This window comes from Gallus gallus, chromosome 11 (genome assembly GCF_016699485.2).
Source record: "Gallus gallus isolate bGalGal1 chromosome 11, bGalGal1.mat.broiler.GRCg7b, whole genome shotgun sequence".
In the NCBI taxonomy this organism is placed as follows: domain Eukaryota; kingdom Metazoa; phylum Chordata; class Aves; order Galliformes; family Phasianidae; genus Gallus; species Gallus gallus.
This window is the reverse complement of record NC_052542.1, coordinates 13480932-13504682: the sequence shown is the minus strand read 5'-3', so window position 1 is coordinate 13504682 and position 23751 is coordinate 13480932. Positions and strand designations below refer to the sequence as shown.

At 39.5% G+C, this 23751-nt stretch overlaps 1 protein-coding gene and 1 long non-coding RNA gene across 5 annotated transcripts in view; one reads left to right on the top strand and one right to left on the bottom strand.

The window, feature by feature from the left end:
• Positions 1 to 250: 250 nt before the first annotated feature.
• The window catches only part of ADAMTS18 (ADAM metallopeptidase with thrombospondin type 1 motif 18), a 69717-nt gene continuing 46216 nt past the window's right edge, over positions 251 to 23751 (top strand). For 2 of the 3 annotated variants that reach the window (XM_004944253.5, XM_015292516.4), the window contains exons 1-3: positions 251 to 531; positions 678 to 762; positions 2598 to 2914. In XM_004944253.5, coding sequence (XP_004944310.4) covers positions 430 to 531; positions 678 to 762; positions 2598 to 2914 — 504 coding nt within the window. In that variant the 5' untranslated portion in view covers positions 251 to 429. Of the gene's footprint in view, positions 536 to 677; positions 763 to 2597; positions 2915 to 23751 lie in introns of all 3 variants that reach the window. The other variant, XM_015292517.4, reaches the window with a different exon arrangement.
• The window catches only part of LOC121111691, a 282447-nt gene continuing 276672 nt past the window's right edge, over positions 17977 to 23751 (bottom strand). For both annotated transcript variants that reach the window (XR_006931190.1, XR_006931191.1), the window contains one exon: positions 17977 to 23623. This is a non-coding gene — a long non-coding RNA (uncharacterized LOC121111691). The remainder of the gene's footprint in view (positions 23624 to 23751) is intronic.

The following is a 23751-nucleotide window of genomic DNA, read 5'->3' as shown; positions in this document are numbered from 1 at the left end:
GGAGGAGCCGCCTCCGTCTCCCCCTCGCCCAGGTGCCTCCCCCCGCGCCCCCCAGCCCAGCCCAGCCCAGCCCCGGCCCCCAGTCCCCCGGCCCCAGCCCCGGCCCGGCCCCGCCGCCTCCCTATTGGTCCCGCCCGCTCCGCGGCGCCCCCCGGGCGGCGACCGCTCCGAGACGCGGCGCCGGAGGCAGCGCTGCCCCGCGGCGGCGGTAGCGGCGGAGGCTTAAAGCGTGCGCGCCGTTGGGCGGCGAGGGCGCGCTCACCTGGGCGCCGCTCCATGGGCTCCGCCGTCGCGCACGGCGGGGGCGCGGCACTGCGAGGCGGCCGCCGGAGCTGCTGCGGGGCAGAGCCCAGGTGACCATGCGGGGGATCCGGGCTCGGCCGCCGCGCGCTTCGGGGAGCAGGTAGCACGCCAGGTGCACGGCGGAACATGGACTGTCTCCTGCTGGTCGTCTGGACTTTACCTGCCGCGATTCTCAGCGGCAGCTCCATGCAGTTCCCGACCTTCCTGTGGCTTGGAAACGCTGTAAAGGCAGGTCGAGAGCACTTTCTTTTGCAATCTCCTAGTGTACTTGCATAGCAGGTTACTGCACAGTTTGTGATGCCTTGTCTTTCTGCCTTCCCTTGTCAAGTGAATCTCCTTTTCTCTCTCTCTCCTTTTTTTTTTTTCTCTTGCAGACCCTGCAGCTGTGCTGCCTCTGTTGCATGTCTCATGCAGCAAGTTTAACCAGTGACAGCATCAGTAGCAGTGAATTAAACCATGGTTTGTATTGCTCTTTCTGTATCTATGTATATGAACATTTGTGTAGACGCTTTTTTCTTGGTAGACTGAGCATTTAAAGTGAAGGAGCTCCAGCATTTGGGGAGCATAAAGTGAAAGTGAGTTGGCTTCTGTAAAACAGCTAACTCAGGGCAGAGATCAACTTGTTCAGCCCTGTGTGCAAAGACTACAAGGAATGATGTCTACAGGCAAAGAGGATGAATAAATGAGATGGTAAATACATCCACATATACATGTGCAGTTAGAAAGATGAATGTATATGTAGCCATAACATCAAACCTCATGTGTTTGTTATGGAAGCAAGGAGACAAAAGTAGTAAAATGATTTGGGTGGGAGAGCGGAAGAAGCAGCACACTGCAGGCTAAGGGAGAGCAAACCTGGAGAGAAAAGGCTGTGTGAATGAGAGCCCAGGGGCCGTTTGTTCCCAGGCTGCAGAGACTAGCACTTAGATGCTGATGACTTTGGGAAGGTTGAAGTGCAGTATGTGCTTTTTATTGGATGAGAAGGGAAATAAAATACAATGGAGAAGCATACCAAGGTGCAGGAAGGAAAACCTTCTTGCACCCATCGCCTGTTCACCAGGGGATTCCCTCACTCCAGCAGCTGCTTGCAGTTTTTGGCCACTAGCCTGCTTAGCGTCCCGGCTTCTGACGCTGATTAACACTACTAGAGGAAAGTAAAAGCTCTTGATGTATTGTTTCCACTAAGAAGAAACAGCCTATCACTGCTTATGTGTTCAGCTTAGCGTGTGCCCAATAAAATCTACGCAGGCCAGGAGATTGATTGTTTCTGTAGCATCTTTAACAAGATAAGGAAGAAGGTTTTTTCTTCTTTTGTAATGGTGTTATTTCAATTTAGGGAGAGGAGTGGGCTGTCTCTCAAATGCACAGGCATCTTTAAGGGTGCCCAGAGGTACAATTGAACAGTTCAATGGGGCTGGGAAGCAGTTTAATCAGCATACTTACTCACAGCACTGGGATTAGGTGCTAGTTCAGCAAATGACAAAAATTCAGAGCCTGCTTCCAGGGTCCCTGTATGGACAGATCAAGAGCAGCAGTGATGGACTTCAGGCTAGGCACTTGCTTGTGCAGCTAGCTGAATCAAGGCCTCTGTTTTTTCCTTTTGTAGTTTGCTGCAAGTAGATCTCAGTTAAGTTTTGTAATTTTTCATGTATTTTATCCAAAACAATAAATTTCTTTGACATGCAATTAGCAATGGCTGACTAAAGGTTATTAGGTACCATGTAATCTCTTTCTTCTGAAGGTCAGTTACAATTTGAAACCCAGTCTAATCAAGTCACTACAAAGAGATGAGGTCTCACTCAGTTAAGGCATTAATAAATTAATCCTTTAATCCATTTGAACAAGTGGTACAGTTCTACAAAGTTCCAGTCATGGTTTCCCCTACAGTGATACAATATTTGCTGCATTCTTGGGGAACAAAAAAAAAAAAAACCCTCAAACCAAAGCAGCCTTCACATTTGACAGCAATTAATACAGGGGGAGGGGAAAATCTACAGATCTGCTGGTGATGACAAATGTCTTCAGAAGAGTGATTGTGGGAATGTTCACAGCTATGCTACTTAGTCTGTACCTCTCAGTGGGGCAGAAAGGAAACAAACACTGTTTGAGAGGCTGTGTGACTTACAGGGTGAATGCATGCAGCCAAGCCTATATACACATAGCCTGTGGAGCTTTCAGGCTATTCCCTGAATGAGGGAATTCTTCATACCATAACAAAAGCCCGCTGCTTACTGTGTTAGAATGACACCTTATTTACTGGATGCTAAAGCTTATGGCTAACTTTATCGTTACAGATTATGTCTTTGTGACACCTGTCAAAGTGGATTCCAGTGGATTGTACATTTCACACAATGTTTTGCACAGTACTAGGAAAAAGAGATCAACTCACAGTTCAAGGAGTTCCTTGCACTACAAATTTTCAGCATTTGGACAGGAGCTTCACTTAGAACTTAAGCCTTCAACCATTTTAAGCAACAGTTTTATTGTCCAGGTACTTGGGAAAGATGGAGTCTCAAATTCTCAGGAACATGAAATTGAGCAGTGTTTCTACCAGGGATTTATAAGGAACGATAGTACCTCGTCAGTAGCAATATCTACATGTGTAGGCTTGGTAAGTGTTTCTTTCAAACAAATCAGTACTCAAACTATTTTCATACTTGGAACCGTGGTTGTTTTGGCAAAGATCTTTATGTACCATACACCATTTGGTAATTTTTTCTTAATACCACTCATTGCTATTGCATTTAACAGAAGAGGTATAGTTATAGTCAATGAAGTGTATCACACCTTTAAGGAAGGTGTCTTTAAGGAAAAAAAGCAGAAGACTGGTAGGCCTAGTAATTAGCCCATAGAAGTTTTCATCTGTTATAGTTTGTGATAGTTTCTATCTGTTTTGCTTCCTCTTAAATAAATGTTCTTCCTGCTATTGTGAACTGCTGTGAATAAAGAAAAAAATCAAACCACACGCTAATGAGACAAAAATGTATACCTAGTTTTGTCAACTGCTTTAAGGAAGGGTGAATTTCCTAACTCAGCAGGAGTTATGAACCAATTTCCCTTAGCTTCCTGTGGCAATTCCAGCCTACTTTGGTTTATAAGTCTTGATGAGTTGATTTCTTATGAATGTGTTAAATACTGTCTTTGCATACTTTCTATTGATGGCTGTTGTCCAAGTTCATGAAAAATTATTATGCACAAATGATTTTTTCCTTTTCCAAAATGTATTTGATAGTGCTATTTTCCTCCAGAAAAGTCTTTACTGACTTAATTCAGAATAGTTAACTACAGAATTAATAGTTATTGACAGCTTTAAGGCAAAAGATCTTGCACTTCACAAATTTCATATGGATGCAGATTAGAACAGTGACATTCAACAGTGCTAGGTTATATGAAGCTATCTTTATGCTGTGTGGTTCAGAGGTCCAAAGGATATGTTGGATCACCCTCTTTTGCAAAGATACTTGATCATGAGGGCTATTAAACTGCATGGTGAGACCAAAAGAGGTGCACTTCAGACGTCCAGTGTTTCTTTTGAAATAGTAATCAGCGACTTGAGAAGAGGGTGGTTCACTAGGAAGAGCTGTTGAATACTGATAATTCGTTGAAGTAGTCTGCTATTATTTTGAATGCTCTGCTTACCTGTTGGTCACAGCAGTTAGATGAATTAGTATTTTCCAGTTCATTTGAACAGTTGCAAATGTGCAAATGTGGCTTTGGAGCAGATGCCAGGAGCTGGAATTAATTTTTGTTTTGTTTTGATGTGATAATGACATTTCAGTGCTACAAACATGTGCTTAGTTGGGAATTTCTATGGAAGCTTTATTTCCAAAACTAATAGGTTTTATCACTTTTATTTAGACAAAAGCTGTTTAAACTTATTACAGTGTTTGCCACTTCCTCTGAGGGAAGCGCTCTGCCTCTGTACAACAGCTGGAGTTGGGTGATCTCCCTGTTTGGTCACGTTTTATTTTCTAACATGCATCAAGAGCTAAGTGGAGCTGGGCTTGTCATGTCTTGTCTGGAGAAGGAAGGTTCAAGTTTGCCTCGGGTCACAGAGAAACAGAATGTAGTGATCTTAACTGAGTCTGAAATGGATCTTTTACCACTGTCTCGACATAGAGGTTGTTATGACTGGTAAGCTTTACTTACAAAAGATCCAGAAACTGATCAAAAGAGAATAAATATTGTGGCTTGAAAAAAATTATTATGGCAGAACCTTTTCAGTATCTATGCTATCATCAATTAGAATGTCTCCTTCTTTAATCAGTTCCAAGATTCAACACAGTTCACCTTAAATTGTTTTACTTCATTTACCAATTTAAAATAACTTTTAACAATCTCCTGCAGAGTCAGTATCACAACGTATAATTGTTCCTTTCTCCCCATCCTTTTATTAATTTCTGTGCAACTGGTGCCTAGCAGGAAAATTATCAACAGCATTCTTAGTCTTTCAGTTTGCAAGACTACTTTCTTAAAAATGTGTCATCAGCTGTTTGTAATGACAACCGCGTCGCTTTTTACTGTGATCCAAATTCAGTAATCATATGTTAAGTCTGGACGCTGTGCCCTGACCAAGAGAACCTTGTGAATAGCTTCTATATCCTCTTTGCACCAACTACTTTTGTCACTTGGTTGCCCTTCTTTCCTATTTGCTTTGTTCACTGCAATTAAACCGAAAGTGGTGTTTCTTCTATATGGTTGGTAGCACTAATCTTTCCATTGTTCCTTTCATTAGCAATAGCTTCTCTACAATAAAATTGCAGTGACCCATTCTTTCAGGCCTGGAACACCACAATGTGATTTGGAAGCAATTGCATTTCAATAGACTACAGGGACTCTTTGATCTAATTTTTTGGATGACCTAGAGTATTCAGTCATTCAGTTGTCTGTTATCTGCCATTGCCTGCAGAGTGGACTTTTGAGAGAGTCTATATGAAATGGTTTGTTAGACAGGATGACCTTAACTTAACACTGGAAAGGAGCAAGAATTTGTTGCTTCAGTATCATCTATTAAGATATGTGTGTATTTAACATCTTAATAGTTCAGTTGACACTGAGGCCTCACATTTTTATGTTGAATTGTTGATTGGAAACCAAATGTTTCCATCCATCAAGATAATTTACTTGATGGGTCAAAAGGCAAACTTTGGTCCATGCTCTCTGTCTGGTGTAAATTAATTTAGCATTTTAGGATAATGCATACACATTTACTTTGAGTAATATCCCTTGCCTTTTCATCATCCAAATATTTAGGTACTTTGATTGTCAACAGGAAAATTCCTTTTTTTCTGCCCTTTTTTATTCATTCAGCATATGCCTTGCTTGCTGTACAATCTGTTATGGTTTTTTTTATGAAATTAACTTGTATGCAGGAAATCTTGTTCAGATCTTTCCACATGCCTGCTTCACCATCAGACATTGAGTAACAGCATCATGCTTACCTAGTAATAAAGCCTAGTGTCACATTTAGTAAAATTCAGGCTCGTGTTCTACATTGCACAGATTCTCTCAGTTTATAAAAAAATGCTTAAAAGATGGCTGTACCTTATATACTTCCAAAAAAAAAAAAAAGTATTCTGTTCTGGGCTGTCTGTAGAGAAGATATGTTCCCTCTAAAGCAGCTATGATAATTTTTATTTTTAATTTTCATATATTCTGCTAATACATTCTTACTCTCAGGGCTGTTTCTGTTTGTTTAACTGTTTTAACTTTGGGTCAGCGAGTTCATTTACATTTGTAAATACAAAAGCAGTTTGTTCTTTTGGCATCATCTTAATGTAGCCCAAATAGAAAACTGTGTAAAATCTTCAACTCCTTTCTCCACTGATGTTCATTTTCACTTTTAATAAAACTCTTCTGGTAGTCAAGTATGACTTTTTGGAGTTTCCTTCAATTCCCTGTGCTACCCCAGTGTATACGTCCTGGCTACTGATTTGTCTTGCCTCTTCATCTCACTTTCAATTCCAACTGCTCATTCTGCCCAAAGTTATATATATTTTTTCTGAACTCCTGACTTAATTCTTATTCAAATTAAAATTTATGATTCCGACTATTGTTCAGTAATATAGAATTACTTGTTATATAAATGAAATACAGACTATGCTAAATGCACTTAATGAAGGGGCTTTCTGAGGGGGACAGTATAGGCCACTGTTAGGATAAGAATTTTTTTTTAGGAAGTATTCAAGATGCCCATTTCTGCGTTCACCTTGCCCATCTTTGTAAGCATTACATTCTCTCTCCTGTATTAAAAACAGATATTTGTATCAGGTTCACCATCTTTAAACCCACTTTAGGATGATGTTGTCCATAAAAGCTTTACTACCCTCTGTGGTTTGACTGTCTCTTTTTATATGTTTTGTCTCCATTCTGTCTCTTGTATAAAGTGAGTTGTTTGCAGTCACACAGTAAATTGGGGCAGAATACAAGGAAGCTCCAGAGTTGTCAGCAGTGAGATTATGTTCTTGAGACATCCTTAAAAGTAATTTAAAAATGTACTTCTAGGAACAGAAGTCATATTCCCCTGTGAACAAGACCTCTCTCTGAAAGAGTCAAGGAAGCTTATAGTGTAGTCCAGTGCACAAAACAGAAAATACTGATCACAATGAATGAGTTGGTTTTTATGCATAATTTGTGGGAGCGTTGCAGCCATTTGGTGGAGGAGACAGATATTAGAGTATATGGCAAACACAAAGGATGTGCTCCCGGAAAGAAAAATATATACAACATAAAGGAATACTCTTAGCTTTACACTGCTGAGTAGACATGCATGTCTACTTACTCAGGGGGATAATCAGTTCAGTGGAACAATTCAAGTCCTGTAAAATACATAGTTTTATTGTTTAGGCCAAATTCAACCCTAAACAAGTGCACCAGTGTGGAGACCTGAGAGACTGCCCCTGCTTATACTAGAGGAGAATATGTGCCATTCTGCCCTTTTATTTATGTACTGCAATTAGAAGAGTGGAGTCGGCTCCATATGCTGGCTAGTGCCCTCCTTTGTTTTTGGTAAGATGTGATTGAATCTTTCATTATAAGGGGCCTCTTGTCTCAAATTCTGTTGTGTTTGTTAGTGTCTAGTCAAGGGAAGAGAAAGAGGAGGGAAGGATGAATCATGTTACACTCACTGAGCTGTCAGAGGAGTCTACAACTGGAGAAAGGGTTAGATGTAGTACTGAGAGATAAACAGGAGATGTATTAATTCAATGGTAGTTGTGTGTGCATGTCTGAAGGCAGGACTTGCTCAAAGTATCAAAGAAGCCACAAAATTAAAGCTTCTTAATGCAGTCCGGCCACCTAAGAGGCAGGCAGGCAAGGCAACTTATGTACCCATTCTTTGTAGTCATTTAATTGCACCCTGTATTAGCGTTATTTAAGTTCATGCTAACAACAGCCTCTTATTCCTAGAGCTCACACTTTAAGTCCAATTAAGTATGTTGAGACAAATCCCAAGGTTCTTATTCAGACAAACTCCCGTCAAAATCAGTGAGCCAGGCTGCTGGTGAAAGTACAAAACAATTGCTGTTTGCAAGGAAAGTCCTTTAGAAAACTACAGCTGTAAAAATAGGACAAAATTTGGCCCAGTAGGACCTTGAAAAGAAACCAAGTACAGAAATGACAATTTGACTCATTCTCAAAGCTATTTTTAGGCCTTCCACAAGTCAATATACAAATCCTATATTTTTGCTGTTACGTGAGAACAAAAGGAACAGCATTGGAACATATGTTAATTGGCTTTCTTTATACTCACACACTATTACATCTCTATCCCTTATGAAATTCAAACTATGTTTCACAAGATCACTTTGTCCACTGTTTTGGTGGACATTGTGCCACTATTCTTCCATTAATACAATAAAGAGGAAAGGAGGAAAACTGTTTCAAGGAAAATGACATAACAGTGAGAAAAAGCCATATTCTTCAAGGTATTTTAAATTATACTAGGCAAATACAGAATACTTCTGACTTCAGCCTTTTATTGACTTCTGATAGGAATTGAATTGCATGATGATTAGGCCATTATTGATTACCCTTCTCTGTAACTGTCTGATAAACTTTGTTTAACTCTGCCTTTAACTCTGCAAGACAAGGATTATGTTATCCCAGGCATTGTGAGCCAACTGATTGCTCATGGGTGAGAAACTGAATTCAAGAGGTTAAATGCTGGACAAGTAATTGGCCCACACTGTGCAGGAGTGCAGTTATTTTTTCCAGGTTTTATAGTACAAAAAACCTGTAGTCCTTGAACACATACTGTCTAAGAGCAGTTTGGCCCCATCTGTGTGAACACAGTGGGCTGTAAGCATGCAGCAGGTCCCGAGGTGCCCACAGGAGCTAGCCTGCTCAGTTGTTTTCGCCTGCTCCATTATTGCTTAACTGGCAGTAAGAGCATGAAAATTGTTCTTTGGTGTATCTCACACCAAGCTTCAGCCTGTTGTGAGCACCACTGCTTGCACCCACCCTAAAAACAGTTCCAGAAGAGTTGTTGCATAAATAGGCAGTTTATCTTTCTTCTTTAAGCAGCAGCAATGCAACTTCTAAAGGAATCAGTAGACTTCATCTACCCTTGAAACATGAGCATTTTTCTTGCTGTAGCAAAGTCTTTCCACAACTACTAGTTCCCACAGTTTCCCTTAGAGAGTCAGTCTGTTAGAGAGTAACAAGTAGTCAAATGCCTCCATAGGGGTCAAGAGAGGATGACCTGTCTGCACAGACTTGACCTTCTCATAACAGGATGTCTTTGATGTAAATGAGGATTTTTATTTTAAGTGCCACTATTTTTGTTTGGATCATACCATCTCTGCTGCTGAGATGCAACGTATTCTTTTCTCCACAGCAGTGAACTGTCAAACATCCAAAATCTTTCTCTATTTAGAGGCAGATTCTAAAAACTAACAGCAGCTTTTTGTTACTAATAAACAAGACTTTATTTCTTTTTCCCTTCTTCCTGCACTTCAAAAGTGTTTGAGGAAAATACCAGGTTTGCAGACTCAGAATCTAAAGCCTTTTACTTACTCAAAACACAAGAACAGTCTGTGAAACTGTAGTTCAAGTCCAGCTCAAGAAGCCCACTCCTAAAGTTCTGTACATGGCACCATGTACATGTGGAGGCAGCAGAAAGCAGAGGGGTATCCTGGTTGTGCCCTGACCATGCTGTACAGCCCACTTAATTTGAACAAGCAATAGTATCAAAACTGTTTGTAAATTCTCTTTTCCTCCAAGCTTTCTCCTTCTTCCTTAGCCTCTCTGCAAAGCCAGCATCCTGAGCATGACAGCTTTGTGATTTGTACACTTGTGTCAAACTGAGAACTTGACCTTGATTCCTGGTACTGCCAGCTATGAGAACAGGACAGAGGCCTGAAGTCTGTTATCACATTCTTTGACTTAAAATTTGCAGTTCTTGGATAGGATACAATAAAAGCTGTGCAATTGGCTGCTATGCCAATAGTTTATCAGTTGGTTCAGTAAGACAATTTCAGAGCTTCATCTGATATCATTTAAGGATTTATAACTCTCCAAGGGGATTCTAGAAAATACCTGTCTTCTTTTTGGAAATTTCAATGTCCAATGATAAACTGGCAACAGCCCCACTGAAGTGAACAGCTTTGTTAGTCACTAGAAGTATTTCCTCTAAGCTGACTCTTGATCACACAGAAGTTGTTAGGTCTGTGAGACATTTTTAAATGGTCTTCTGTCAGTGAGCTAGCAGAACAGGGGTTAAACTTCTCTATCTTCACAGCAAGAGCTAAACCTACAGCAAGCTATATCAACTGAAGCTCAGACTTCATTATCTTTTTCCTAAAACTCACTCATTTTGTGTTAGGAAGGCTCTGACTAGCCCTTAAACGGTATCTGAATTGAACTTTAATGTATAATTGTATTACAAACAAGGTTTTCCTCTGTCTTTTTGATCATGTCACTGGGAGCAGAAATGTTGGTTCTTTCTTGCCTTTTCTTATCCCATTTTAATCCCAATTCTGTTGCTGCAGGTCTACCATAAATTACAGTATGTGAAAGGAATTTCCTATTGATTTGCTCTGACAGTGATTCGACCAGCTATGTGAATAGCTGATGGAAGCAGAACTTTACTTTGGTTCAGACAGCAGAGCATTGACTAAAGCTTCGAGGTAAACATTTACTGAAACCTGAAATCATAATGCCTTGCAGATCAACACAATTTACTAAAGTATTAAGCTTTAGTACAAGCTTTAGTGTGTGTTAGAGACTCATAATAGGTTGACATCAGTAACCTTTTATTGTTTATCATGCTCGGAAGTCGCTAAGAATGAGGTGAAGAAATGTCAAATAATCAGGTCATATGCAAGTGAATGAGTCTTGATGGTTGGAGCTTAGTACCGTGGGAACCATTATTGTCCAAAGTAATTTCTGCAACGTTCAAGTTAATTTCTTTCTTACAATGTTCATAGGCTAGGGAAATCTACAAACAATTTATGTAGTCAGATAAAAATCATTTTCCTGAATCTTATGTGTAGCTTCCCAGCTAGTTCCTGCCACACAGTAAAATAAAAAAGTATGGTGACAAAGATAACAGGTCTTGAAGTTATTCTTACTGGAATAGCAAGATCCAGCATACACACATTTAGTAGAAGAGGAAGCTGAAGCAATAAAGTGATGTTTACTTATGGAGACAATAGGGCATTGCCTTTTCACTCTTCTGTGGCATTAGCATTTCTAGCTGCACTACTATGTACGCAGCACACTCATGGCTTTACACTCTGAGGACTGGATTCTTGCTGTTCACAGTGGGATCACTTGAAAGCTTGTGCCTGCCTGCCTAATATGTTAATTGAAGGACTTTTGTGTCTCAACATCTTTATGAATATTAATAGAATGAGATTTTTAATGGACCTGTACAAAATATGCTTGACCTAGCTTGAGCCCTCACTTTTGTTTTTATATTCTGCAGCACAGTGTGGCTTCCAACTAATTTAAGAATGTAATACTATATACTGTGTCAGAATACACAAACTAATGAAACAGGGATTACTCTTCAGATCGACAGTTTCTTTGCCATGATATAAAATTTATATAACACCAAAAATATAATTAGATTTTCTTCAAATAAAATTAAAAACAGATTTGCTTTCTCCTGTGAATTAGTGCATCTCAGTGAGAAGACTGAGCATTCTACGATTTAAAAATAATTCTGTTATGAGTAGGCTTGTCTTCTGCCATACTTTTTTTTTTTTTCCTTTTGAAGAATTCATCAAAACAGCAGTTCTTAAAATCAGGCTAGACTAAACCTCAAGAAGTATTTTCACTGAATGTAGTTATTGAAGTATTACCTGGTAATGGTATAGAGTAGGTATAATGGCTGTCAGAGAAGAAAGTTTAAACCTTTTTAAATATGTGGCTACCCAGTTTCATTTCCTGTTAACACTTGACAGAAAATTGTGCTATTTATTTTGGTTGATGCAAGTATAAATTAAAGATTGAAGTACAAACCTCGGTCTAGGGCCAGCCTGAATTTTCTGCAGCCCCCCGTGGAGCTGTGAATGATTATAATATGAGTCAAAAAATGCTTCTGTCACTTTTGCCCTTTTTTGCTACTTCTGACAGAGGATCATTCTACATTACATTGTTTACAATAACTGTCTGTAAAAACACAGGACACCAGCCTACCACAACAGTATCTCCAGTCCCCAGTTTCTTTCTCTGCTTGCTGGTTACTCTTCATGCTAGAAACCATGCTGAAGGCTGTATGGATATATTTTGCATTCCCAACAACGCATACTGATGATCAGATTGTTTTCTTGCCTCTAGCAGCTAAAACCTCAGCAAAGGGGGAGAAAAAAGGAAACTTTGCAGGCTGAGACAGAAGTGAACAACTCTGATCCTTGCAGTATGATATCTTTCACTGTCATTACCTGCTGTTTTAGGGGCTTCATCTAAAGTTTGATTAATATGTTCTATGCTGCTTTGGATCAGAACTTGACCTCAAGAGAGTTCCCTTCTCTTCTTCCATCCTCACCTTTGAATTAAGAGGTACACAGTACCTTTTTGGTAAAGTTACTACAATTACTATTTGGTTTAGAAACACATTTTTCAGAGGGAAGGTACTGCTGGTTTGTAAAGAAAGCGAAGCACGTCAGTTTCCACTGACAGACCCAAAACACATCTTGTAAGTAGCCCAAGGGAGAGCCGTTTAATCAGATTACACTGAGGCAGAAGATAGAGGAAAATGGCCTACCTGAAAGGCAAAGAAACTAATCTGCAGACTGACCGTATCTTCTTGTCATGGACCGCTTAGGCTAGCAACAACCAGAAGTGAAATGAAGCAGGAATTTAAGCAGCTTCCCAGAAAACCAGCCACATACTCAAAGATAAACAACTGGAAAGAGCTTACTTGGTCTAATCATGATCAAGTCCTAATGAAGTCAAACGTGGCATTTGCACTATATGGCACTTTACATTCTGGACCTGACTTCCTGCATTTCAGTAGCCAATAAAATGGAAAAAGAATTATGTATACATACATGCATGTCTATACAAAAGCACTGAATTGGTGCCCACATTGATCTTGATTTTACAAAAGAGTGAAATATTAATGTATTGTTATTTGCATAAAGTTGCACAGAACAATGCTTTTTCAAGCTGTTACCTTCTCTGCCATCAAATAGCGATACCATGTTCTAGCTATTTAAATGAACTCCTTCATGTTTCTTCCAGAATTTGATTCAAATTTTAAGGAGAAAGTTGATGAGATTTGTCTCTGGTTGGTTTTCATAGTCAGTGGCTGGATGTAAAGTAGCTGCAAAAACTGTGACATATAATGGTTGAAGTACTGCAAGAACAATATGTACTAGAAAGGAAGAACTTGTTGTGAGTTCATAAAGTATCTTATACTAATTAACTAATTCAATCAATCCTAAATCTATTTCAATTTTTTTGCTAATAGCATAAATAGTTTGGAAAAAAAAAAAAAAAAAAACTATGTCCAGTCTCCTGTTGTAGTCCTTTTGAGGAGCTCAGTGGAGGTGCACAAAGAGGAGCCCAGGACAGGAGTGATCAAGTGTGAAATCTTGAGCTGAAACTATTTCATCAAGAGTGGGAGTGTAGTTTCAGCCCTCTCTTATCTTAACAGCATTTCTTATGTACACTAGCTTTCCAAAGTGAGATGTGATTGATTCATAGCAACTGATGGGCAGTTTAAAATCACAAAGCTTTCAGTTTCCTGGCTCCCTGGCAGATAAGGAGGGTGGGCACTTCCTGATTATATGGTGTATATTCAAAATATTCCAGTTCCCTATGGTGCTATTGTGACTAATTTACTTCTATAGGACATTAACACTGCTGGTGTTACTTTGTGGGAGAGGCATATAGTGCAACATGCTGTGAAGAGAGGAAATGTTTCACAACAAGAGGTCTTTCTGGCTTTTCCTCTGTTTATGTTACCACCTGGAAAGAAGGAAAGGTGGAGTAAATAACTGATGATCCACATGGACTGCACGAACAGTCCCATCTTTAGTCATGACACATTAATCTGTGCGAATTCACACTGAGAAGCGTGAAAACTGCACTTTAATTCCTAGAAACACGTAAGATCTTGTGTAGGAAAATATGTAGGCATGAATACACTTGACTATGTTCCTGTCACTGGTCTCTTGGCAGGCAGTGCAGATGGAGACCCCTTAGCCAGGGAAAGCTCAAGCAACCGCTCAGCAGCCAGATGATTTTGGGGACAAGTCAGGGGCACACTAACGTGAGAGATGGGCTTGGGACAGGATACAGCTGAGGAGTTAGAATGTGAGAATGGTAAATCAGCACCTGCACAAGTTCAGTGGGGCTCTTGTGTTCTGTGGTGTCAGGCTGGAGCAGGGAGCACACGCAAGCCCTGGGATAGATATGAGACTGAAGTGTCTGTACTCTCACTCACTTCCATGATGTCCCAGAGCCTCTGTAAACCTGACAGCACATTCCTCTTCTTGGAGCTTTTTTCTTAACCTGTATTTAACCTGACCTTTGCTTAACCTACTGTTCAGTAGATTCATTGCAGAAAGGTCAGGTTGCCTAGGAAATTTTGCCTGCTAAATCTTCTGTTAATTTTTTTTTTTTTAGGCCATCTTCTTATAACTTCACAACATATTAAGTTGTCAACATATTCCATATGATTTTATCTCCCTTGACTTCCCCTGCATTTTTGTTCCAGCTAGAAGGCTGATAGTGCTTACCATTGTGGTAACATCTATGGCAATAGATTTCCAGGTTTCTTGGATCAATTTAATATAGACAGTATCTCACAGAACAAAAAGTTACTTTCAAGTACAACCTCCCCATTACCATTTATTTTTCCCCATTTCTTGAGGTCTCAGAGATCCTCAGGTTACTTTGATCTTTGGAGCTCCACAAACTACATTAGGAAGTAGTACATTGAAAACACTCTACTGTACAAACACTTTCATGAATGCTATTCACTTGCGTGAAAAAAAAAAAATCACAATTGTGTGCTTGCTAAGACAGGAATCAAAGGCCTCTCTTTTTGGATCGGTTTCTGTAGGTTGCTGTAGAAACAAATCTTTGTGTCCTCTTCTCATACTCTTTTTCGTACTCTGTTCTTATTACTGATTCTTCAAGGTAAATAATGGAGCTAATTTTGTTAATGAAAACAAATACGTAAACATTTCCACACAGTCTTTCATACTTTTCATAAGACTCATCTCAACTGAGGTGTCACATAATTCATAGGCTTATACTAAACTTATAGGAAAATCAGCGTAACCTTTCATAACTTGTAGTTTGGCAGGCCTAGTCAGTAAGGCTGAGACAAATATAGACCTGAATACTTGCAAACCCTTATGTTAAGGGTCTAAATACTGGTTTAGATTTGCGCGTTGTACTCTGACCCCATCAGCAGATAGGATATTGTAATGCTATAATGGAATGATAGTAGGATGGTGACAAAGCCTTTGGCCACAGCTAACGAGAACAAACCCCAGTGCAGCACCCACAGACAAAAAATAGGAAGAAGAAGGGAAGAAAAAAAAAAAAAAAAAAAAAAAAAAAAAAAAAAGAGAGAGAGAGCTGCTTACCTTCAGAAGGCTTCAGGCAGGCAGGGATTGCCAGCAAAAGGTACACTTACCTCTACTGCCAACCCTTAAATGAGGTCTGGGAAGGTCTAGATCCTGGCTCCACCCCTTCCAGTCACTCAGATGCATTGCATGCACCTGAGCTCCCCTGGGTTGGCCCTGCCTTCCCACCAGGTGCTTAATCACTGTTTCAAGCCATGACTTAGCATTTCCACTACAGATGTCAACAGATGTAATTGGTGTATTGGAATGAGGAGGGGTGGATTTAGCTCACTTTATGCTGAAAATCTGGACCAAAATTAAAGCAGCATTATTATCTCCATTTTAGGAGGACTGTTTTGACACTGTATCATATTTCACACCAGAACATATTGTAGTGGTTTTTGCACAAGATCAAATTTGCTTCTATTACAGGGATTACTGCAGATAGAAAATTTGACTGAAAATAATTTCTCACTGAACTTTAATTTATAATAGTATTAAATGGTTTTCCAAATGGGGACAAATTCACCCAGGTTTTCTGCTTTTAATTTCACTAGTTAAACCAGCAAAAGAGTTGGCATGCTCACCTTTGTGCATCGTTCCCTTATAATAAAACAATAGTGTAATTTGTGGGTGAGAGGAATATGAAAGAGTGCGCAGTTCTGAAACAGGACAGGCATGAGGCAGTATATGTGGGCACCGCTGTTTGGTAGCTTGTTGCATTTGACTACAGTTAAGGAATCAAATTTGTGGACCCGTGGTATACTTGGCAATATAATGTGAAGGCAGGTTGTATGGCTGTAAGCTGTGCCCAGAAATATGTGGGCATATTTCATGACGTGGACTATAGGTGGCAGTTACTACATTTAGCTTAGCAAATAACTCACTTCTTAACCAATTGTCCATTCTAAACTAAGACCCGGAGACTAAGGATGTTTATATGGTTTATTGAGTATCTGACTTCTACATGGAGTTGTCCTGGTACAGGTTTCTTATGTTGTGACAAACTGAGAAAACAGTGAGGCCTAATGTTAATTTGGTGGGATGCTGCTGCCCTATTTCAGGTTAATACTATGGACTGCCTTCAAAGTTTTACGGATTTGTCATTTCTTAGAAAGAAAATGCATTATGGTTTAACCTGGCAGATGACTAAGCACCACACGGTCATTTGCTCACTCTTCCCTTCCCAGTGGGACGGGGAAGAAAATCAGAAAAGAACAAAATAGAACTTGTGGGTTGAGATAAAACTATTTACTAAGATAAATAAAAGAAAAAGGATAATAGTTATGACTTCATATGTATAAATGTGTATAACAAGTGATGCAAAAGCAGTTGCTCACCATGCCCCAACCGATGTCCAGCTAGCGCCCCGAGCAGCAGAAGAGGGAGAGAGATGAACTCCCACTCCCTTCAGAACTCCTTCTACATGATGTCATATGATATGGAATACCCCTTTGTCCAATTTAAGTCAGCTATCTTGATTCTGTTCCCTCTCAGCTCCTTGGGCCCTTCAACGAGAATGGCCTTGGCTCTGTACAGCACTGCTTAGCAGCAACTATAAACATCAGTGCGTTATCAACATTGTTTTTCTCCTAGAACCAAAAACATAGCATCACACCAGACAGTCTTGATGAAAACAATTCCATCCCAGCTGAAACTAAGACAATATGATTCAGGCTACTGGCCTGCTTTGAAAATGTGACTACAAGCAAAAGCAGGGATTAAGTTTATTCTTTCCCACTCCTCCTTTCTTGACAATGCTAAATAATCACACTGTGTATAGCCATGTGTAAAGTAGCCAGAATTGCAGCAAGGGAATTCCTTGTTAGGAGCAAACCTATTAACCTTCTCAGACTCCAGTGGATGTGACCACATTTCTGGGACACGTAACATATAGCACTCAGGTTCTTGTGACTGGGACCACATGGCAGAAGTCTACACAGTGATGGGATGAGAGACAGATGGTGGTCAGGGTTGTATTAGAGCAGTGTGTCTTTGGACAGGGCACTTACCAGTGCAGAGTCCTGCTAAGTGGCAAGTACCTAGCTACTATGGGTTTGTGTGCTCACGCTGCTGAGTGCACCCTGAAGGCTGGGGCTGCAGCAGGAGAAAGGCCATGCGCTTCTATAGTGAGGGACATAGAATCATCTGACTGGTCAAATGTGAGTCTTTGCAATTTTTTCAAGCAATGACAATATAGAGTATACTATCCTGCCTTTAAAACTGAGAAATAAGGAACAGAGAAGCTGTATGACGAAGAACTGGGAGCTGAATCCAGATAACGCAGGCGCCAGCGTGACATTTTCACCCTTGGGCCATCTTTGCTTCTTGTTTTCCATTCCCTTAATGGCCTAAGCTCTTTTATTCCACTCCCTTTCTCCTTCCCACGTAGATATTTCAACATATGTATGTCTGTGTATGTGGAATATCAGCAAAGCTGATACTTTATTCCCTACAGAGTTCCTTGTGACCACTCTCTCATGTAACTAATCCATAGCAATGTATACTCCAACAAGGAAAATTAAAAGGTTGGGAACCACTGACCTAACTTCTTAGTAAGCAATACAGCTGGCAATCAGATGTAACCCGAGCTCCTCGCTATTGGAGCTGCTTGAGCTATTCATAGCAAAATAAAATTGCTTTGGGAATTGAACTGGATTTATTTGGTTTGAATGCAAATTATCCCAGGTCAGACAGTCTCAGATCTTCTGCCCCCTCAAATGCATTTGCATCAGCTCTGCCAGGCCAAAGCTTTTATCTGGAAGATCTTCACTGGGGAAAAGTAGGCATGGGTAGCAAACTGTCACTGTCTAAAGCATTCCCTGAGGATCTTTGGTGTGGTCAGCGTAAGTCACTGAACAGAGCGAAGTGTCTGCTGTCAGCTAGCGGTGTGCTGTCTGAGTGTGTTCAGTGTCTCCTGGCTGCAACTTCAACAGGGTGTCTTTCAGGCTTTTCTGCCACTCTCATGATACGTAAAGTTCTCCTGAAAAGAATAGCTGCCAAAATTCTAACATCACAGGAAAAGCTGAGTTTTCACTAAAGAAAAAGTCTGATTCTCATACACACAATCATAAAAGAGTAAAAAAAAAAAAAAAAAAAAATTAAAGATTCATCCAAAATGGTTCAAGAAATCAGAAAGCAAACAAAACACCAAAGACCTTCAGTATTATGTTTTAAAATCTCACAATTTACAGTATTGTTTCCTGTGAGGCCTGATTTATGACTTGTAGTGTTTGGAGTTGCATGTCCGATAGGAAGGAATGTTGCTGATCGGAAACACTCAAGCAAGCATCTGCTAATGCTAAGTACCTATGGAAAAGAATTTCCAAGTACTGGTTTTAGTTATCTATCATCATCATCCGTATTTTTTCTTTAAGCAGTCTTTTTTCAATGTCATTATTATTTAAATGATGTTACTGGTTTTGCCTTTATCACAATTGCAGGATCGGAAGATTCATTCAGAAGCCATACAGTTTCCCTAAGAATATTAATATATATTAATCCCATCAACATAAAACTGATTAGCTGTACATGAAGGAGGAGAGTCTTTCCAGTGCATTTTCATTGCACCCAGTCCTTTGAGCAGTACAATTCTTGCTAATGATCTAGGTATCTTGAAGTCACATTTCAGAGATCTGAGTAGAACATAAATGGTGCTTTTATTTTGTGCTGCCACCCAAAGTGAGAGGACAAGGAGGTCTGTGCCTTCTGTGCTTCAAAATTTCCAAAAGGTAGGGCTTCTCTCATGTGCAGAGAATTCTTTTAAGTCCTGATCCAGCAATGACCTTTGTTACATGCTAGTTTAGGAGACTAAGTTATCTTCTGAGGTCAGTTGGTTTATTACTCTTCGTGTGCCATAAGTAACTAATCAACTATAAGACAGCACATGACAAATATGGGCTGCCTCTTTTTAGGAAAAGTGAAACATAAGTGTATTCATAAAACAATCCTGCTGTTTCCTGTTTACTTTGTGTTGGATTTTAGAACTGTCATAACTAATAAAACATCTAGATTTTATCTTACAGTTGAAGGGATTTGCTTAAACAGGCAGTACCCAACTGCTTGTACAGCCACCAAGCCTTAATTCAAGTTGTTGGTTTTAGCTAATTGCTTTCCAGAAACATTATAACAAGCCAAAAACTCAGTCAGTACCCATACTGATGGAATTGTTAATGAAGTGATCTTGAGTGCTGCTTGGCAAACCTTTGGCATTTAAATCTTAACAGTCTGTCCATGGTATCATAATGCTGTAGTCTACATCAGTATTTTTCTTCTATTTATGATGCCCGTTTGTGTGGGTTTTTTGCTGTTTGTTTTGTTTTGTTTTAACATGATAAATGAGGAAGCTCAGGTACTTAAGAGCATGTATTTAATCTTTGGCTAAACCATCAACTTTGTGTTAGTTCTAGAATATCTCATTACCCTGCAATAAATGCCAATTTAATACATTTAAATACCAACGTGAGTGGTTCAATTACTTTCAGTGGAGGAAAAAATAAAGAGTATTTCCTTATTTGCCATATGTTGACAGAGAGTTGCAAAAAGATGTTTTAAACAAGTTCAGTCAACTGCAGAAATACAAAGGCACTATTCAGAGGTAACGTTGTCTTTGTTCATGTAGGAATAATTAAAGACGTGCAATTTTGTTACCTTGTTTTAGTAATTGCTGAAAGTTCTGCATAGCACTTCTTTTGAGCAGCCATACAGAGTAGTCTTTCACGACCAGCTCAGATTGCAGTTTCAACTTCTTACTTTCCTTCTGTCAGATCCGTAGATAATAAAATGCTATGTTGTTAAGAATTCCTTACATTTTGCATTTGCAAGAAATCTACATTATGTTAGAAAACAAAGTAAACTGAGTTTTCCTATGACTCACTTAGAACCTAAAGAAACATGTGATCTTCTGTACAGTTCTTAAGTTGAAATAGGCAACCAGTGATTCTAATACTTCTTTGATGATAAAAATATTTTAGTATATATAAAGTCCATTAATTTAACCTAAACATTTGCTGTGGTACGCAGCCAGTTACTACAATCTGGTGAAAATCAGGAGAGGTCTGCTGAGGTTATTCTCATTAGCCAAGGACTGAGACCAATAAAATATTACATTTGTTCTTGCCTGACTGGGATAGTCATTAGAAGCTGCCCTTGTACAGACTTGATACTTTTCTGAAGAATGGATGAATTTGTTTGGCAAACATAAAAGCTAGGGAAAAGTTTAGTTAATTTAAATTCTCTTTTGTTTAGTATGTTTGCATGACTTTGTGCTGCCTGGTTTGGGATAGGATCAAAAATGAAAATGCTCTGAGTTTTACTCGTGGGATCTCTGACTTCAATAATGCCTGTATATTATTGGAAACCTCATGAGAGTCCATTCTCACTAGTTTCCCAGAACATTTTCTTTCCCAAACTGGTATAAATGCACCCTGAAAATGCTTGCAGTCTAGAGACAATGTTCTGTTCTACAGGAGCTCCTGGATGTTCAGCACTCTAAAAGTCAGTCATTTAACAGCCTGTAGTATGTGTATTTAGACCTTTCACTCTTTGTTGGAAAATGATGGATTGTGTCCCTGTTGCTCTGCCTCAGAACCTTCTTTAATTCACCCAGTGCTTCAACAACATGGGCACATGGGTGAAATGCCCTTCTGAGGGGAGCAGAAACAACATATGGAGGCAAAATATGCCTTAGCTCTGTTAGCTGCTGCTGTCCCAATTGTAGCTACAGTCCAGAAGGCTGTAGGTCATAGCAGAGAGTGAACAAACTTCTTTAATTACCATGATATACTGCCATTGGTTTGGCTGTTTGCTCATGCTGCTTCCCAAGGGTAAAGATATCTTTCACCTCAGCTACACTTGCTACAATTCAGCTCCTTCATTCTGCTTTGCCAGATATGTAGCTTGTATTTTTTCTACCCAATTTTACATCTTAATTTACTCATTTTTATTATTGTTTCCAGAGCACTGACATTTTGACCCTAACCTGAGAGGTACTCAATAACCCATCTCTCAAAAAGTCAGTTAGTGATATCAGGTATCTCTAATTCCAGGTCGCTATGTACTATACTGCTGGCTATAATTCTTGGAAATAATTTGGCTTATCACTGTAGTAAGTAAGGTTGTAGTCTTGCATGTTTTTCAGACTACCAATTTAACCAATCCCAAGAGGTGAGGCAACTTCCATTACACATTCTCTAAATAAATAATTATTTTTATGACTGCTTACACGATGTGGGATTGCTTTGAACAACCTTCTGCTCTTATTGGTTGATTATCTTTGCTTTGGAGAAACAAAAATTCTGTGGTATGTATGAGAAAGCTGTATCTCTACCCCCTTTTTCAAGGCTTGACCCAAAACTCATTATAAACAACTGGCACCTTTCCCCTCTCTTGAGAGAATTTTGTATCAGGCTGCTGCTATATATGTAGGGGACTGTCAGGTCTGAGTATGCATTTGAAGTGGATCTGAAATGACCATTGCTGTTCTCCAAACTGCTGGCCACTAACTATCTCCATTCCAAAATACCATGTAGACACATGAACGTTATGCTGTGCTTGAGTTCATAAAGCCAGTTTCTCAGCAGCTACTTTGCTTCTAGTCAGGGTTGGCTTGCCACCAGCTGCCTTGGACCATGTGCAGAATTGGATCTCAAACATGAAGATCATCTCTGTACTTCATGAAAGACCACCATTATCCACCTATAAAACCCAATGGAAAGGACTCATCTCTCCATCATCCTGGTGAACTCTGAGCTTCAAGTGTTTTGGGGGACCTCTTCCTTTTTCTGGCACACAGTACAGTATGTTGGTTTCTGAAGACATTTGCCCAGTTTTGGAGGCAAGTTTGGGCCCTACGGCAACATATAGCTGTTGGCTGGTAGTTCTAAGTTGTGTGAATAGCTTAATGATCTGTGGATTTCCATCATATCCTTTTTCTGCTTCTGAGATGCTCATTAATCCACAATGTGAAATGGTCTTGCAGATAATTGCCAGAGGTTGTACATGTGAATGAGGGTAGTCCCTCCTTCCAGCAAGGGAAGCAGCTGGTGGCAGAGATAGGTCTCAGGTGTTTCATTTGTGATGTTAAATGACCAGAAACTTAGCAGCACTTCAGGATAGAAAACAAGAATTTTTAGCTTTGATTAAAATAAACTGCAGCTAAGATGATTTCATGAGTTTTCATTACAAAAAGGATGAGAAAAGGCTCCAGGATGCTGTGACATTAGATGGTTCCAAAAATACTATAATGTGAATATGAGATAAAAGGCAACTTGTGGTTGTGGTCCTCAGCTAATTTTAAATATCCAGAAACCGTTCTTAGGTCATCTGTTCTTATTCTGTCTGTTTCAAAAAAGTTCTTCTTTTACACTTTTATTTAAGTGGAAGTAAAAGTTGTACTTTGTGCCTCTGATACGTGCTGTAACTCTCGTTAAGATGTTTGAATCAATGATTTGTGTTTTTTAAGAGCTCGACAGTTGGAAAATAGCACAACAGAAGTCTTGGATCAATGTCCACTGATGTCTTTGTAAAGGTTTATGCCAATTTCAACTGGCCTTGTGTCAAATCTCTTAAAACTTTGCATGAATGCTTGGAGCAATTTTACTGGGTGTAACTACATTTAACTCTTCCTTTTTGAGAGATTTTTCATCTTGATTAGGTGCACACCCACCTAGAGGAATAGGATTCATTAACTTCTTTGGCCGTGGTCTTAGTGGCCACCAGTTATGACGGAGTTTTTTTTAACACTTAATTTTATTATATGCTCATAACATTGAATAAAGCATTCTGGAAATGAGTAATATTGCTTAGAAAGTTTGTGCACATTTTTTTTAGCACTTGGTTTAGTTGAGATACTCCTGGTCATACAAACCATAATTCAAATTTGCATCATTCAGTATTGAGTAGTTTTGATAAGCAGAGATAAGCATCACAGTTCATTTATTCACATTTTAATTTTCCATTTCATTTCTTTATGCTTCTTACCTCATTACTTGGATTTTTCATCTCAATTACAAAACTCTTGTAACTTCATTATGTGTGTAGCCAAGCTGTTGTGTTTAATGTTATTAGCATTTCATGAAAGGGTCTTATATGCAAATAGAGAACTGATAGCCATGAGACTCTTCTGGTTGGGAGCAAGGGTTTCCTTACTATCTCAGAATGTAGGGTTTTTTGTTGTTGTTGTTGCTGTTTTTAAATACAGGCAAGTAGAAGTTCTGAAAATGCTCCTCTGCATGGTGTATCACTCACTGTCAGTATTGCATTTCTTATGGAGGGTCTGGTTCTTAGAGATTCTGAAACATCCAAATGAATTAGATTTACTGGCTGGTAAGCTCCAGTACTGTTCACCAAATGTAAGAACACAGAGGAAGACAAATGGAAGTAGCCATTTGTAGTTCTGCTAAAAGGCAGAATGAGGACA